This window comes from Tubulanus polymorphus, chromosome 7, assembly GCF_964204645.1.
Source record: "Tubulanus polymorphus chromosome 7, tnTubPoly1.2, whole genome shotgun sequence".
NCBI lineage: Eukaryota > Metazoa > Nemertea > Palaeonemertea > Tubulaniformes > Tubulanidae > Tubulanus > Tubulanus polymorphus.
The window spans coordinates 8,967,539-8,985,832 of record NC_134031.1 but is presented as its reverse complement, the minus strand read 5'-3'; the positions used below and the strand labels follow the sequence as shown (position 1 = coordinate 8,985,832).

At 35.7% G+C, this 18,294-nt stretch overlaps 1 protein-coding gene across 1 annotated transcript in view; it reads left to right on the top strand.

Moving 5' to 3' along the window:
- Positions 1–18,294, top strand: part of LOC141909048 (endophilin-B1-like) — an 82,656-nt gene that overhangs the window by 33,218 nt on the left and 31,144 nt on the right. The window contains exons 6-8 of the mRNA XM_074799380.1: positions 8,564–8,581; positions 17,141–17,230; positions 17,372–17,472. Of these exons, the coding sequence (XP_074655481.1) occupies positions 8,564–8,581; positions 17,141–17,230; positions 17,372–17,472 (209 nt within the window). The remainder of the gene's footprint in view (positions 1–8,563; positions 8,582–17,140; positions 17,231–17,371; positions 17,473–18,294) is intronic.

The window sequence follows — 18,294 nt, the reverse complement described above, 5'->3', positions numbered from 1 at the left end:
GATCTCTTGTTTTAAATTTAAACTATTAGAATTGATTAAAAACCCAAATTTTCAGTTTTATACTAAAAACCATTTTCAAGAGTATCTACAAGTATGGCATTACACAGTATATATATCAAGCAAGAAGGACACACACTATTGCACATTAAAATAGTAGATATATAGGTGATATTGACCAGAGAGGAAATGTGTTTGGACATAAGTTTATTATGGGGGGAGAAACCCAAGGTTACCATTGACACAGGAATTGGAATGGGAATTTATTAAAGCCGACTCAACTATGTGAGGTCGGGTAATACTGTTGGATGGAAAAATTATACGAGAATTATTAAGATCAAATTGATGACCATTTTTTATCAGACCAGATTTTATTATTATACCTGAATATGATATCAGTGTTAAGAGCTTTGAGAGTGGTTTCAATTTGTCTAAACAAGGGACATAAGGGACAACAATATGAGACTTACGTTGAACAGAGTTAGAGTCAACACGGATAAAATGGTTTTTAGTATAAAATCGGGTTTTTAATTAATTTTAATAGTTTCGATTTTTTAATACTTTTTCGATCCTATGATTGGGGGACTTATATTCTATTATGTTCTATGATTGTGGTGAGTTTCAAGGTCATTGGTTTTTGTATATGGCCACCAGGGGGGCGTTGAATAATACAATAACTTAGTATTTCCATATTATATTCTTACCTATGCATATTTTGTTACCACAATCAATTGCAAAGTTGTAGCTAATGACATGCTCTATAATTGTGGTGAGTTTCAAGGTCATTAGTTATCCCATGGTCACCAGGGGCGTTGAATAGTAGAATAATTTAGTATTTCCATATTATGTTGGTACCAAGGCATTTATTGTTATCACAATCAATTGCAAATTTGTAGCTGCTGACATTTTCTATGATAGTGGTGAGTTTCAATATCATCGGTTTTTTGTATATGGTCACCAGGGGGCGTTGAATATAGAAATTGTCAGATTGTTGAGCATTTGAAACCACTTTCCAAGTGGGTATGGTACAAATTGCGGCCATCAGGGGATTGCTTTGAAAATTTATGTGCGATTAAGCCTTCATTTCTTGAGAAATATATCTTAAACTTGGTATACAGGTTTGACATATTATTCCTGTTAACCAAATAATATATACCTAGCTATAATACTCCAGTTTATGGCAATTGGTGTAGTAGACAGCATTACCTGATAGCTAGCTGAGGAATTGGTCTTGTATAGACATTGTTTTTAAGCGGGGGCATCAGAGGCGTACCGACTCATCTAGTGTAAGATCATGATCATGATGAAACATTGAAACCAATCACAATCTTTTCATAAACCTGATCTGGGCCTAGTACGAGTGTATTGAATGAAATCTTTCAAATTTTGATCCAATTACCTTCATTCATATTTGGGAATAAAACTTAGTTTGGGGTTCTTTTTTAAGTTTCGGCCTTAACTTTTTTTGGCCCACTTTATCGTAAAATTTGTCTGGCCTTAAAATTCAGAATTTTAGAATTTAAATTTGAATTCTTAAGTCCTCAATCATGCTCAGTGCCTGATGTGACTGGTTATATGCAATGGTCAAAGAACTTTTTGAACATTATGAAAAATTAAGAATTTTTGCTTTACCTTTGTCAGCGATATGAAGTTGGCATTGAGCCGATTCATGTAAAATTGCGGTACGTTTTTTTATGTGAGCATTTGTTTCATTGGTTCTCGGCTTAAACGACATATAATCGATGCGATTGAAGACATGGCGAACCTCCGTCGATAACATGGTCAACATTGTTAAAATTCTACGAAAAAACTGTTTTTGGCGGGAAAATTCTTAGCTCTCGCATATAAAATTGCAATGACCTCGATTGGGGGCGTCGTCTCTAAGAGCGAATGTGATTGGCTGTTTTTGGGATTTACGGGGAATGCCGGCGCTACTAAAATAATTATAGGAAAGCCATAGAATGGCGAACGTTTCATTGGACTAGGTGCCATAAATGTGCGAATTTCAAATGCTCATTGCTGGTGAGAATGTAATTATTATCCGCCATAGGTATTGTTTCATTTTAATACCCGGTGATTGATTTGATTGACATTGAAGTGTAAGCAAACATTCACTTACACGTGCGCGAGGAAATCATTAGATTAGACTGTTGCACACACAAACACACGCGCGTACAGTATACACTTCTATAGTGATACTGTAATGCTGCTTGCTGGCGCATTTGACATTTAATCACCAGAAGATGAGCGCTGTGTTTTCTGTTTGATAGAATTTGTAATAAATTCTAATACGCCGATTTCTTACTGCACCGGTATTTTAGCCTCCATGGCCATACATTCAGCCACCCTCTGAACTGTGACATGGTATGAATTTTATTTGAATATTTTCTCATATTATGAAAAATATTTCTTTGAAAATATAAAATAGTTTCCATGCCGCGCCTACCTGTACCCCAGGAAATTTTTGATGTGGACCGTAAACATATGTATATCTTTGGTCTTTTGAGTACAAAATAATCCTTTAAGAAAGATAAAATAGAATATTTAAACTTATAGAACTTTGAAGTCACGAATTAAAAAGATTTTTCAAGCAATGCCCTTACCCCAAACAACCTCTAGCTTTCAAGGTAAACCACACTTTGCCCATGGGCAATTTATTTCAGTTTGCAACTGAGATTTGAGGTCACATTGCCAGTCAGAAGCTATCGCCATAGTGTTGCTCTAGCGCAATAGATGGCGGCACATTTTTGTACGGAATACTGAATATAGGGTCACAGCGGTGTAAAATGTGTTTCCTATGAATTTTACCACATTTAAAAATTGTGCAGAGGGCTGTACGTGGGGTTTTTAGAGGATATGAACATTGGCTTTGTGAAGGTAGTCTGTTCATTTATAAAAGATATTTTTCAATACCAGTATTTCGCGCATAAGTTTGATAAATTGATGTGGTTAGGTATGAAATGATATGATGATTATAATTATGAATAATGAGATATGATTATGATACAGTGTTCTCGCTGAGGGGTTTTAGCACGGCGGCCCGCCATGCTATGGCACTTTACGGCCATGCAAATAAAAGATACGCCATGCTTAAAGAAATTCCGCCATGCTTAGAAAAATGATTGACAGTTTATTTACCAATTTATTATCTGGCTTTCTAAGACTGTCAGGTTCACACGCTCAATTTATTAACTGGTACATCAATGATTGTATAAACACATTCTCATAGTTACTTAGAAAAGCCTCTAAAACGTCAATAATTGTATAGTTTCGCTCAAGAGTGGTACTGATCTGTCAGTGGTAAGGCCTATAAATATCCAGGGATCCAATATTTTGCAAATCGAAATTAATAAATGTTTCCTCTAAGCTGTTAATGATGAAATTAAATTATATTAACTAATACAGCTGCAAAGCAGCGATAACGGGTTTTCTGCACAGTCTTAGAATCCTGTTCAACTGTGTATTTCGACAAAGCATTTGATAAGGCACAACATCAGCCATTACTAAACAAGCTATTAGGAAACAGTATCAATGATAGGTCGCTCAAATGGCTCAGAAGTTATCTCTGAATGAAAACTTGTAGCCAAAATCAACGGAACGCCTCATCTTGGAATAAGTCGGTCTAACTAGTGGAGTCACGCAAGGTAGTATCCTAAGTCGTCTTCTCTTTAATGTCCTGACAAATGACATACACAGTAATCCAAAATATACCAGACAGAGTAAATTTCCAAAACGACCTTAACACGCTGTTTGACCAAAAAACTTAATGTTCCGACAAGAAAATCTTGTTTGTATGAACACAATTCTGTTTGATCGAACAATACGCTTTTTGTTTGCACCAAAACGTTTCTTCATTCTGACAAAAAAATGTTTTCGAATAAAAAGCTATGTTATTGTTGAAATGAAAAACTTTTTGTCCCGGCAAAAAAATTTGGTTGAGCGAAAACAATTTTTTTCAAACGAACGTTTGAATGAAAACAATTCTGTTCGATTGAACAAAATACTTAATACTTTTGGTTCAGAGAAAAAACTTTTTACAATATACTTGTTCGAACGAAAAACTTAATGTTCTGACAAGAAAATTCTGTTCAAATTAAAATTATTCTGTTCGATCGAACGAATGTTCGAACGAAAAACATTTCGTTTGGACCAAAAAAAAGTTTCTTCAACTTTGTTCTAACGATTTTTTCAGATTGGTTCAATCGAACGGAATATTATTGGTTCGAACGAAATAAGTTTTGTTCCGACGAAAGAATTTTCAAGCGAAAGGTCTTTTGAACGAAAAAAAAAGATATTTCTGGGGTCCGCAGTAACTTAAAGCCGGACGTCTGTTGGCCTTGTGATGCGATGCGATCCTCGCGTTGCATCGCAAGTTTCAGTGCAAGTCGGTTGCGATACGATTGTCAGCGACTGTGTGCGACTAGTTTCTGCCAGTCGCAAGAGCGCGTAGGTCGGTTGTGACAGTTGTGTAGCGTCGCAGAAAGTAGAACATATGCGACTCCTTGTGACTGGCGTTGCTGACTGTCGCAAGGGAGCGTAGGTCGATGAGTCATTGCGACACAATCGCCGCTGGCGGTCGCAGTGAATGGCGTCGCAGTGAGTCACAAGCCGTCGCAAGGCCGACCTACCCCCGGCTTAAGTCATTAGGAATTAATGAAATACCAGTTTCATTTATGATGAAAAAACTCAAATGAAAAGTCTGGCTTATAAAGCTGTCTGCTCAGACGAAATTTTCAAATGAATCTTCATTTCTGGCATTAAAATTGATAATTGTGATTGATCGTTGCAAGTCAGAACCAGTTAGGCCTAACATCCGGACAGATTGGTTGTAGGCCTATTGATTAACAACCCTCCTAAATATCGTAAATTTTGTTTTGAAGTTCAATCCAATGAGTCCGTTTCTAAACGCAACAATTATACTGTGTTTGTTTGAGACAGTAAAGGTCAGTACCGGTAGGCCTAAAGCCTTTAGGTCGCGTAAAACTGGATAAACACTTCAAGCGACACAGCGAACGATCTCCTTTCCCCCACAGCGAACGCTTACTCCGAATGTCAAGTGTGAGTCCAGCATACGGATAGGAGTGTGTTATATACTTGTATTTAGTAAATACCTTGCGCATTTGACAATGATCGGTATGTACTGTAGGAAATATAGAGTATTGATGGTATTGATATAGAGGTTAAAGCCCGTGGCCAAATAAAGTAATATATTCTTTTATTTTGATACCTTGTCGACACAACAGCTTTTCTCCGCTATATCTCTTCGGCGTGTTTAGTTTAGGCCTACGACTCCCCGGTACACTAAAGATTTATCTTAGTAAATACACAGTTAATTTGGTAAAGAAAAATAGGTATTGTTAAACTCCTCGAAGCCCGCAGCCAAATCACTGGTAGCAATAAATTAATTTGTACTCGATTTGATTCTCATGATGAGGAGAAACTCGCAGCAGATCCCCGGAACGACGGAATAATAGTGTGAATAATAATAAGAACGCAACTATCACAATCTTCATGATGATAATGAGTTTATTTACATGTTCAAACGTTTCGATCAATTTCGACTCATCTCTTCGAGTCCTTTTCAAGAAATGACATGAAAAGATACAAACTATGTATAGTATACTGTTACTAATTACAGAGAATATCATGCAGGCGTGAAGTGGCCTAGTTTACAAAGTACAATTGGATTATAAACATATAAAAATACGTTCAGTAAAAATGAGACACCATGTGTGAAGAGTTGTTTGTTAATACTTGGTTTTTTGGATTTTATTTATAATGCCTCTTTGATGGTGATTTCAAAGTCATTTTTTCCAGAATCAACGATTGAAAAGTTGTTTTTTAAAGAAAAATTTGATGCACAATTTTTACATGATGTTAAATGTTCCTTAATTGCTGAAGGCGAAGTTCCATGCTCCTTTACCCTTGTGGCCAAATGTCGCATTGTTTTACCAATGTATGTGTTATTTGCATCACGCAAACATTTGAATTTATAAATTACATTGGCCAACAAGGGTGAAGGAGTATGGGACTTGAGTGAAAAGTAGTTCCTAATTTTGAAAGAAGTAAAGACAATACGAATATCCACGTTGTAATATTGTTTGAATAGACTCTTGAGTTTTCTGCTAAATATAATTGAAGGGAGGCCTATGTAAGGAACGAAAAAAAGTGTTTGGACCTTATCTTCCCTGACCATACTAGCGGGAGTATCATCACTACATTTACTATTCAAAAATCTTCTAAGACACGAATTAAACAAATCTTGTGGGTAGCCATTTTTGTGGAAAACGTTTTTTAGGAAATCAATTTCTTGTGAGAAAACAAACCAACTATTGCTTATGGTATATGCTCTATGGAGCAGACATTGGATTAAGCCAAATTTCCATTTTTGCGGACACATATCTGAAAAGTTTAGAATCAAGCTAGTGTAAGTAGATTTTCTAAATACATGAGAAGTGAAGGTACCATCATCCGTTGTTGGGAGCGAAATATACGTATCTAGAAATGGAAGTGTAGACGGTCCTATTTCTGAAGTAAATTTAAGATTTGGGTGTAGTGCATTTAGTTTCTCCAGGAAAGATGCATGTATTGAATCACGTCTGAATACACAGAAAATATCATCAACATAACGTAGGTATAACGATGGCGCGAAACTTTTCCCTGAACAATCATCTAGCAGCTTAGATTCAAAATAAGCTAGATGATTGTTCAGGGAAAAGTTTCGCGCCATCGTCAACCTTCACTTCTCATGTATTTAGAAAATCAACTTACACTAGTTTGTTTTCTCACAAGAAATTGATTTCCTAAAAAACGTTTTCCACAAAAATGGCTACCCACAAGATTTGTTTAATTCGTGTCTTAGAAGATTTTTGAATAGTAAATGTAGTGATGATACTCCCGCTAGTATGGTCAGGGAAGATTAGGTCGAAACACTTTTTTCGTTCCTTACATAGGCCTCCCTTCAATTATATTTAGCAGAAAACTCAAGAGTCTATTCAAACAATATTACAACGTGGATATTCGTATTGTCTTTACTTCTTTCAAAATTAGGAACTACTTTTCACTCAAGTCCCATACTCCTTCACCCTTGTTGGCCAATGTAATTTATAAATTCAAATGTTTGCGTGATGCAAATAACACATACATTGGTAAAACAATGCGACATTTGGCCACAAGGGTAAAGGAGCATGGAACTTCGCCTTCAGCAATTAAGGAACATTTAACATCATGTAAAAATTGTGCATCAAATTTTTCTTTAAAAAACAACTTTTCAATCGTTGATTCTGGAAAAAATGACTTTGAAATCACCTTCAAAGAGGCATTATATATAAAATCCAAAAAACCAAGTATTAACAAATAACTCTTCACACATGGTGTCTCATTTTTACTGAACGTATTTTGATATGTTTATAATCCAATTGTACTTTGTAAACTAGGCCACTTCACGCCTGCATGATATTCTCTGTAATTAGTAACTGTATACTATACATAGTTTGTATCTTTTCATGTCATTTCTTGAAAAGGACTCGAAGAGATGAGTCGAAATCGATCGAAACGTTTGAACATGTAAATAAACTCATTATCATCATGAAGATTGTGATAGTTGCGTTCTTATTATTATTTAACTATCTGGATACTCTTCCGAAATTATAAAATAGTGTGACATATAATAATAATAATAATAAGAAACACGCGAATCCCAATAGGGTTTTCTGTGATGTAACAGAAAACCCTTAATATGAGAACATGGAACTATTTAATTCACGTAAGCCTACCAATATATGGCAGAAAAGTGCCTCGAACAAACTACCGACGATTGCTGCTACATGAAAATAACCGAATTTAAATTAGTTAATTAGTTAATGGCCCCCAAATGCTGGGAGTAGTTTAAGGTATTGAGAAATGTGACTTTTAAATTTCAGCACTTGCTCACTCTTTTTTGTTCATGTCAGCAGGTGCACATTTCTGGTGTCATATCTGACAAACGCTTGCAGCTTTCAGTCACTTCACTAGACATTTCACAGGGTATTTTATCCTTTTGGGAATGTTTTTTGAATTAATAAACTCTTACCATTGTATAAGCTTACTGTTGCTACTATCGTATGTGACATGATAAAGGTATATTAGTGAGAAGCGCTGTTGGTATGTGAGTACAGTGAACAAATGATGTAGTGTGCAAGTGCTTCTGCTGATTGTCACAGATAACTTCATTTTGGGTGGTGTGGGAAGTACATAAATAAAGTGAAGAAAAAATAAATGACTAATTTAGAGCTAATTAAGAGATCTCAGGTCATTATCTATATGTTTAAGTTTCATCTGGTTAATTAATTTAATAATCTCAAAGTACAATTTTGATGGTATGTCCCCTTAAAGGTTCACCCCAACCTTTCATATTTATAGGGAGCACCTCCCTCTTATGTGCGTGAATAAAGGAGCATTCCCTTTTCAGAACATTGTCTTGGCAAAACTATAGATTAGTAAACATAGCCTTTTGAGGCTTTGACATTGTCTAATTTCCCAACTGGCAAAGGAGTAAATCTAATTTTATTTTGTTTTGTTTCTGCAGGACGAAGAGCTGGCTAAAGTAAGTTTTGTGTTAGCGTATTATCAACCCTTTCGCTGCATCATGTTTTTTTACCTCAGTGCCTCGATTTATTGGGCCAAAAACAAACCAAAAGTTGTCCAATGCCGTTTAACAGCGTTCCTCCACTGGTCTATTATAGGCTATCTATCAATATGGCACGCGTAGAATCTACTATCTGATGAAAATTTGTTCATAAAATCAAAAGCATCTGTATCCATTCAATACAAAAAAAATGGATTATCGCCCAAAATAATCGATCTACCAAAATATGCCAACACTTGCTGCCACCTGGATGTAAAATTCAAATACTTAAGTATCCGCATGCGTTACTGTAGTCATATTTGCTTGCGGGGTTGATTTGACAATGCATTTAATGTATGAAGGGCATTGCCTGTCAGTTGCAGCGACAGGGTTAAACAGAGGTTAGCGGTAGCTTATGGGTGGCCAGCACAAAGATCCATTTAATGTTTTTTAGTGCATTAATTTATATCATTTCTCTTTCAATAATCTTGGTAATTTTATTTGTCTCAGAGTCTAAATTCATTTGTTCCTTCTTCAATTTTTCTTTAAGTAATATCAGTCTTTAACTATTTGATGAAACTGGATATGAACTTAAGCCAACAAAAACCTTTCTTCACAGATCAATGAGCATTTCACTTACGTGATGAAATACAAATGAAATCTGATACTCTGGTTCAAAAATGCTTTTATTTAAGATTTTACTTTCTTGAACAATGGTGTTAGGTCAATTTTCTTAAATTTTTCTTCTTAAGATTTGGATTGATATCTGCAGTCTATTAAACTGCACTGCATGCTTTTATGTAAGGCTAAAAACTGTCCAACTAGAAATTTTTTTTTGTGGGTTTCAAACACAATGTAGTATGTTTGATATGCTTTTTGTTACAATGTGTTGTTCGGTAGCATTTGTTCAGAATAGCTGCACGCAGCAATCCTAGGCATATGTGTTGTACATACAAGGAGAACTTGTGTAGCAGCCGTTGTTTTGTGTAATTTAATTAAAAAGACCATATCGAAGTCATATTGTTACAAGCAAAAGTGTATGTAAATTTAGGATCAATTTTGGAATAGTCCCGTTTCATGTGATTAATAGATACTAGCATCCAACATTGCTACGTAGTGTCAATTTTCTAGCAATATTATCAGTTTCATATAACAAGGGATTTTTTTACATATATATGAGAGACCTGTCAATATGTATGTATACCATATGGCACCAAAATGGAATGGTGTATATAATGCATTTCATTGTACATGAATCCTGGTTCGTATATATATAATATTGATATGAAATTTATTTGGTGGTCACTCGGGCTGGCTACTGACATGTCTCTACCGATCATCTATAATTAACAGATATCTAGAGTTGTGAAGGTTTCATTTGTGACTATTCAATAAATGTGTCTACAACTTAGTATTCTGTTAAAGAAGAGATATTGATTGCGATATATAAAAAAAATCGAGAGTTGGATAGATCCAGGAATTAGGTGATAACGCCCAAAACTTATATATTGAGGCACATGAAGAGTGAGCGCTGTAGGTACCAATGCCTTTTATTTAGGGGTTGAATTTAGCATTTTCCGAGTGTGATTCTAAACACAATTACCATGCAATAATATTATCTTGGCAAGCCCGTGTTAACCCTTTCAGTACTGGCCATTTTACATGGTATAATACTGAGCTGATTTTCGGGTGAAACTAGTGTCTCCAGTTAACTTATTACATTACTCAGAAACTACTAAACCTAAATGAATAAACTATACACCATATTCGACATATGAATCAGGGCTACTTTTCATAATAATTTTCCTTGGTTCAGATTGATGCGTTGAAGTCATGTGACGAATGTCAGTCATCTTGGATTGGAAATTACTACCGAAAATTTCTGGAATCGAAGCCTGGAAAAATAGTACTCAAAATAGAGCGAATTGACGTACAGAAATCAAGGACTTCACTTCTATTTTATGATATCATGTCAAAAGAAATTTAATTGAACAGAATATATCATAGAAACATGTTACGGGAATATAGAACTCGACCATGAACAATATCGTAATGGTGGGGTCTCGTTTGATCTGGGTGCCCCCTGGGCACCTCAGACTGCATAGATGATGATAAAATCTGTCATTTGTATTCTCCATTTCTTCAGAATTAGTCCATGAAAAGATTGAGAAACAATTTTTTTACTTCAAATGTTATCCTAATTGCTAATCATATACAGTATATATCTAGGTAACTAGGCATAAGGTACCCCTAGACCTACTGAATCGAAAGAATTATTGCTATCTGTTTTCATCAATACCTTCATAAACAGATTATGCCGCTCCTTAGTCCGCTGATCAGAGCCATTCTCGCCGTTGGAATTCAATATCATCTTATCGCCTCACTTACTGTTAGTCTCCATTTTTGTGCCATTTGCCTTTTGTTTTACCACAAAAGTTCATAAAACTATTAAATTCTTTCACAAAATGTACCTGCGCACCACCTAACAGATGTTTACTACAACCAGGAAGCGTTCAAATGCAATAGGGTTCAAGTTCCGACAAAAAACGTATAGTGACCCCTTTCGGGGAATGGAGTACGTCTATTCTGTACCGGATGTATGTTTTACCGAAAGGGTTAAGAAATTTGGTTCTTGAAGCAGTGCATTGTCATAGACCTATACTTAAACATGTACTACGATGTGTTCCATAAACAAGTGACTGTCTGATATTAATGAATTAATAACCCACAATATAATGAAAAACTAGATGAGAATTTGACGTTTCAGCCCATTCTATGGGTCATTTTCAAAAACTGATTTTATTGTGCAAGTACAACAATATACCTGGTAGTTGCAAGGTTACCTATGTTACATTGATCTATGTGCAAATGCTGTCAAAATAGAATATTATGTAAAAGTTATTTTAAAATGTGATATATTCACAAATATCAAATATGCAACTGGTTTGAAATTTAGTTCATTACTGAGAAATACGACTTTTAAATCAGCAATTTCAGCGCGTGCTTACTGTTATTGTTAACGTTAGCATGTGCACCTTTCTGACGTCATCTCTCACAAGCTCTCAAAGCTTCCAGTCATTTCATTAGAGTAGGGTGTAAGAAGTGTCTTTGAATTTTGAACTCTTACCATTGTATACTGTTGCTACCGTTGTATACGATATGATAATGGTATATAAGTGAGTAGCTTTGTAGGTCTGGGAATACAGTGAACAAACAATGTTTATTTGATCGATTATACATGACTAATTTACTGCCAATTCAAGCTACTTTTTTCTGGTTAAGAAATTGCGGAAAGTACAATTTTGACGGCATTTGCCCTTTAAGGTCAATAAAGTCATTTTGAATTTGAATTTGAGAAAAAGTGATCATTCCTCAATAACAATTCTGACTTGTGTCAGCACTCCACTATTGTTCTTTAACTAAAAAGGATCAATTTATTCTAAATGTTCATTCCTTTCTAAGGCTTTTCTAATATCATACAAAAATCACTTGCAAATGTGCCCTTGAAAGTGATTTGCTATTGTGGTAAAAAGCTGTCAATGATTCTGAGAAGGCAAGGACTGCTTAGTCAAACAAATCGTTACAAGCGTCTAGGCAATGGCTGCCGAATGCAACTGTAACCACTATTCTAATTTTTCAGTTAACAAGCTAGGAGCAAATATCTTGTCAAAAAATTGGGGGTACCCATATTTGACCCCTAAATGCAAAAACATTGCATTGTAAAAATGCACTCAATAGAGTAATATGTTCTTATAGTCATCGAGAAAACTTTCGCGCATGTCTTATGCTGAAATCTCTTGAAACTTCTTTCTAGCTGAGTACTTTTTTTTGTTCTACCAAGCTAAGTACTTTTTAGCATTGGTTGACATCTATGACGTCATGCAAATGGATTTAAAAAAGTAGTCCACAAGAAAATAGCGCTGACTCTTCTCATTTTCATTTTAACTTTAAATTGTCACTCCGTTCACGTAAAACATTAGAAACAGCTGAAAATGACTCAAAATAATGTTTCAATTATTCCCCACAACATAGCGTCAACAGATTTCTGATTTAGTGGTCCAAAAAGTATTCTATCGCTTCTTTCTCCTTAGATAACTGGTAGATGGGAGGGGATTAAGCAATAATCGCATAGTGATATGTTCGCATTGACATTAGCAGTAAAGAATGGGGAATGGCCTCTTTTGAATAGAAAAACATAAATTTATGTACTCCCGGTGTATATAAATGTCATAGTGTTTGAATACCACTGTTATTCCTCCTATCAGAAGCAATGAGACTAATTGGGATTATTCTCAGCGGCAGAATACGTATTTCTAGAGCAGTGGAACGGTAGGCCTACTCACATAGCTGCCAAATCATAATAGTTACGATCCCGATCTTTTTTTTACGATAAAATGTCATATAATTACGTTATTTCCCAATTGTGTTACGATAGAATATTGTAATACTACGTTTTGAATAAATTACTAGAAATTTATTGCATTAGCGTATTTTACATGTCTTTGTAACGAATACGGTTGCGATCGTAGTGTGATTCATTAAACTCGCTACCCGCTACCTAGACTGGTTATCGGTCTCTATTGATTTGGACAGGCAACCAGTCTACTAGCTATCCATTATGGTTTATGTTAGTATGTTATATTTCATTTCTCTGTATTGTTTTTTTTTTCTTAATCTTATTGTAATTGTTATATTGTTATGTAATGCTGATGTATTTATGTAACGTTAAGTGTCAATAGATAGAATTGGTTGTTTCTGTTTTGGACGGTTTCAGTTGGAAATTAGCTTAAAAGATTTTAAACATGGCGGAGGCGATTGAGGAGCAGTTCGATGAAATATCATTCGGGAATAATTCATCGGCAGAGTCAAATGACGATGAACCGCCTGAAAAAAATTCACTCAGGTACACTTTTTCCTCATCGTATACTACCAAGTACTCGTTCATCAAAAGATCTCAAAAGAGTCGATTCCACGCGCGCTGCATGTACTGTGGTATTGACATATCGTCTTATCGATATGTCATGGTATAGCTTATGATATGACGATCGTTGAAAAGGTTTGTTACTACTGTAGAAATGTTTGTGTTTAGAAATGTTATTCAGTGCAACTCTGTCTCATAGAGTTGTTTTAACGTTTAAAAGTTTTTAACTGGAGAGTCACTCTGTTCTTTCTTCAGATTTGATATAAATATATTTTTTTTTTTAGGTTCTTAAGAGTAAATAAAAAAAATTTATTCAATATTTTTGGGTGTTCCATTATTAGTCATGGCCTCATGTCAAGATATAATGTCTTAGAACATAAGTGCAGTAGATAGAAAATGCACAGGAATTGATAAAACAAGTGTTTTAAGTCGTATTACCCCACAGGGTGCCTCTGTTACTCTTTTCATGAGGGCTTTGGGGTCATGTTACTCTTAAGGGTGTCAGTGTTACTCTTTTAAAAATAATTTGTTAGGATTTGGTAAGTAGTCAGGTTGGTAGGTCTGTACTAATGACTGAAACCCGTATAGGTAAGTTATGTGATTGTGCGGGAATGCATTTACTAAAACTATTAACACTATTTCATGATGAAACGAAACATCAAACAGTAATCGTAGGCTACCACCCATGATACTATATCATCAATTAAGATAAATCATTTTATTCAATTTTACCAGAGTTATTTATTGGAGGAAAATATCATTGTTAAGTACGCCGAGAACAACCATGTATCATCAATCAGTTGACTGAGAGTTTATTGTAAAATTCCATCGGTTCGGCCATATTCTAAGATATGTTTTCACTTTAACATCAGAGGTGAGAATTCCCCGCAGATCCGCGGGAAACTGCGCATTCCAGTTTTGAAAAATCATTTTTCCAAAAAGTCCAAAAATGATGTAAAGATATAGGGGGGGAGAGATGATGGTCTCACTCAGCTGGTCTGGCGCGATTGGTAAATGGGTGAACCATAAAAGCGTTTGGCCCCTGTTTAACTTATCGTCGCGTATCGCATTGCACACTACAATTGGGATGTGTATGTATTTTATCGATCGGTTGCATGCGCGCGCCGCAACAGTAGTAATGTATGTAGGCCTACTGCGAACGCTTTCAGATATCATACCCTGTGTGATGATCTTTAGTGTGCATTCATTGGCGCATTTTAACTGCAATAATTCAGGGCTCGACCTGTAATACATGAGATGCTGATTGTCATCGAATGGGCCACATTGGAAATAGCCATTACCTTCTAAAATATAATACTCGTTCATGAGTTCAAGATCGCTCTGTGGTCGGAAAACGCTTTTAGTTTCTAAGATTTTCAGCTGGTTCGCATGGGCAACTCAAGAAAAGGACTGCGGATTTTAAAAGACAGCCTTCTCATCTCTGTAAGATGCCATACCCGCCTCCTGCACACTCACGAGATGGTAGCAGCCCTGTACGCACTCGGCAGATAGATTCGCTTTGTAATGCACGCTGGGAAAAAATAACTGTTATTATCTTTTCCATGCGTTGAACACCACAATAGAGATTAAATTTACATTTGTCATAAATTGCAATATTGTGGTGGTTATTTTCTGCTGTTGTACATTTTTTGGAACTGAATTTAACGGCCTCAGTAGCTCAGTGTCAGTGAGATAAGGCACGATGCTGTTGAATCCACTATCAGTGCTGAGAAAAAACTGGGTTCGAGTCCCGCTGGCTGTGTGCAACACTTCAAAGGCCGTCCGGTTGTGAGGTTAAATGAACAACCAATAGGGAATCTTGGGAAACCAAACGACGTAAAGCCAAACAAATAATCATCAGCCGGCCTCAGTGACACCAACGCCGGCATCGCTCTCTGTGTGACATTTTGCATGCGTATGTTCGACCGGTTGAGCTACGTACCTATTATGCATCAGAGGATCTTGCATTCAGAAAAATCTTTGTTTTTGTTTTCATTATTCAGTAGGGCCTAACAGTTCATGCAAAAAACCCCAGTCAGTCAAGATTACCCTTACAGTTGTACATCGTTGATACGAATCTCGTGTAGGCGAAATTGTTGTATTAAATGGGTTTCTGTATCCAAATCTTGATTGATATAAATATCTTAGCTGGGACATGATGGAAAACATCAGAATAAACTAGTTTCATCTTTTTAACAGAATCGCATTAATGAGGTTGAACAATACAAATAGCAACTAAATCGTTAGGCAGAATGAAATTAATTTTCAGCATAAATGAAAACCGTACTAGCACAAATTGACCTCATGACTGTAGTCCTCCAAATCAACATCGTCGGAGAAGATTTGCCAGTAGATGTAATACATTAACCACTTAATACCTTACCACAGTATTATCTGCCAATGCTTCAAGGCCCATGGGCCCCTTGTTCTGAATTTTGGAAGATATTTGTGATATTTGAATTGAATGTGTCAGTTTTTTTACGCCTTATAAAACATTACCATTATGAAACCTTAACAATGTTAATCATTCAGCTTCATTTTACAAACCACAACCGTAAATCGATGTGCAAAACGTCACAGGTCTATATGTACACAAAAACTATTTGGCAAATCATTATTGACAAAGATGTAGAATGTCTTCATGTGATTATATAATAAGCCATATTTGAACGTCGAAATATTATATTGCATTGAATATAATGAGAAGATGCATTGTAATAGTAATGGATGTATGATGATATCAGAAGCGGCAGGCATGAATAGAATTGATTAGTAAATCGGATTATTTGGTAAAATGGCGGATTTATACACGATGCGGAAGTCTGATATAAAAGTAAGACCCTGGCATAGGAATGCTCGTGGAATGACGAAGCTGTCTACAATCTGCGTAGGGCCGGTGTGAAATTTATCAGCGGCTACAAGTGGTCAAGATAAAAATGTGTAAACATATAATTTCAATATTCAAATGTTTTAGAAAATATGTTCGATATAAGGGCCGGGTATGCCGGTTTCATGAGAACGATCCCGATTAGTAATTTATAATTGCATAGCTGTCGTATACGGCTCCACTTCCTCTGATGGCACGTGTATTAGGTGATAATTCAATTCAATTCTTTATTGATCTTAATGTTAAACATATCATCATCATCAGTTACATCAGCAAGCGCCGCTGCGCCAAGATGTTGTGTACTTTATTTCTCCACTGCTCGTGATCTGTAGTGATTTGTTTTAGGATTTCAATATCTGATGTTCTATTGTTGAGGTTTAAACATTACATATAAGATTCCCAAATTCAATACACTTACAAATTTCAAAATAAGAAAATACAACATACAAAACAGATGCGCAATTCATACAGAATAACATAAACAAGCCTATTACTATTTCAATGTCTACTTCAACCCAGAATCAAGAGGATCGAGTGGCAGCGTCGATGGGCTAATTAGCCTGGCCCTCGACCTATATCACCTACCCCATCGCCAAATCTCACAATTTCCCAAATTTCTTAAAACTTCCATTTTAAATTTGCAATCCCACATTAGTTTATCCCAAAAATTCTCCATTTTTTGCAGGCGTCAAATGATTTATTAAAATTAATTTTCTTGTTATTTTTCTAGGCAGAGAAGGAAGAGAAGTCCTGCCAGCTTGAATTTGATCGACAAGCTGAAGTTACTAAACTATTACTGGAAGGGATTAGCAGTACACATGTACGTATGAACATTTTCATTTTAGTATATTGTTTTTCATTTTGCTCTACTATGAAATTTTCCTGATTTCTACTAGGTGATCTTTATGAAACCCTATATTATTGCATTATTTAGATAAGATAATTTAGATTTTTTTTCTAGACCAGCCATTTGCGTTGTCTCAACGACTTCATTGAAAGCCAGTTAAACTATACATCACAGTGTCAACAGTACCTTACAGACTTGCAGCGTGATTTAGGAAGGTGAGTCTAACATTTGAGTTGGCATCATTGAGTTCTTATATGCTGAATAACCCCCAAATTTAAATGCTATGATAGCTAAATATATATTTGCTGATTGATTCGTTTCAAATACTTTCCCCAAAACTAGACTTAAATTCTTATTGCAATCCGTTCTGCCACTTAGCACCAGCAATATTTTTTGCTTGATGACTGAAGATAGATAGCGTTATCCGATTGTTAGTTGAGGAATTGGTCTGGTATTGACGTAGCTTGTAAGTGAGGCATTTTTAACATCTTTTTAAAAATAAGAAACCTGATTTTAACAAAGTTGATGTATTTATTATAGATTGGATTGAAGGCTATCAACTTTGCAACTTGTGATCTAACTATTGAAAATCCAATTAGGCTAATTGAAACCAAATTTTACCCCATGGTCTAGTGATAGTGTCTGGAAACCATAGTTGCTTCTGTCTAGGTCCGGTGTTACCTGGACTGCTGTCAAATTTGATCATGGTGATATCCTGTCATCGTGATATCTGGTGGTGGGTACAGACAGCAGATTGACAGCTGCATAAGTACATTCTTGAATAGAATTCTGAGGTAAATTAAACAGCAGTGGAATGCTGTCAACAGTCAGTAGTAATTAACAATCATGTTTTGTTGATTATCAACAAGCACAGCGCAGCTGAATCTAATAGTATTAAACGGAGTGCTGAATTCGTGTTGACCGCTATCTCCTCCGAGTGTGAAATGATTCACGGGCTAAGGTCTGCATTTAGTTGGCTGTTATAACGGCAGCTAAGTGGCAACTGCTTTTGAAGACTGTTGTTGAAGCCTAAATTG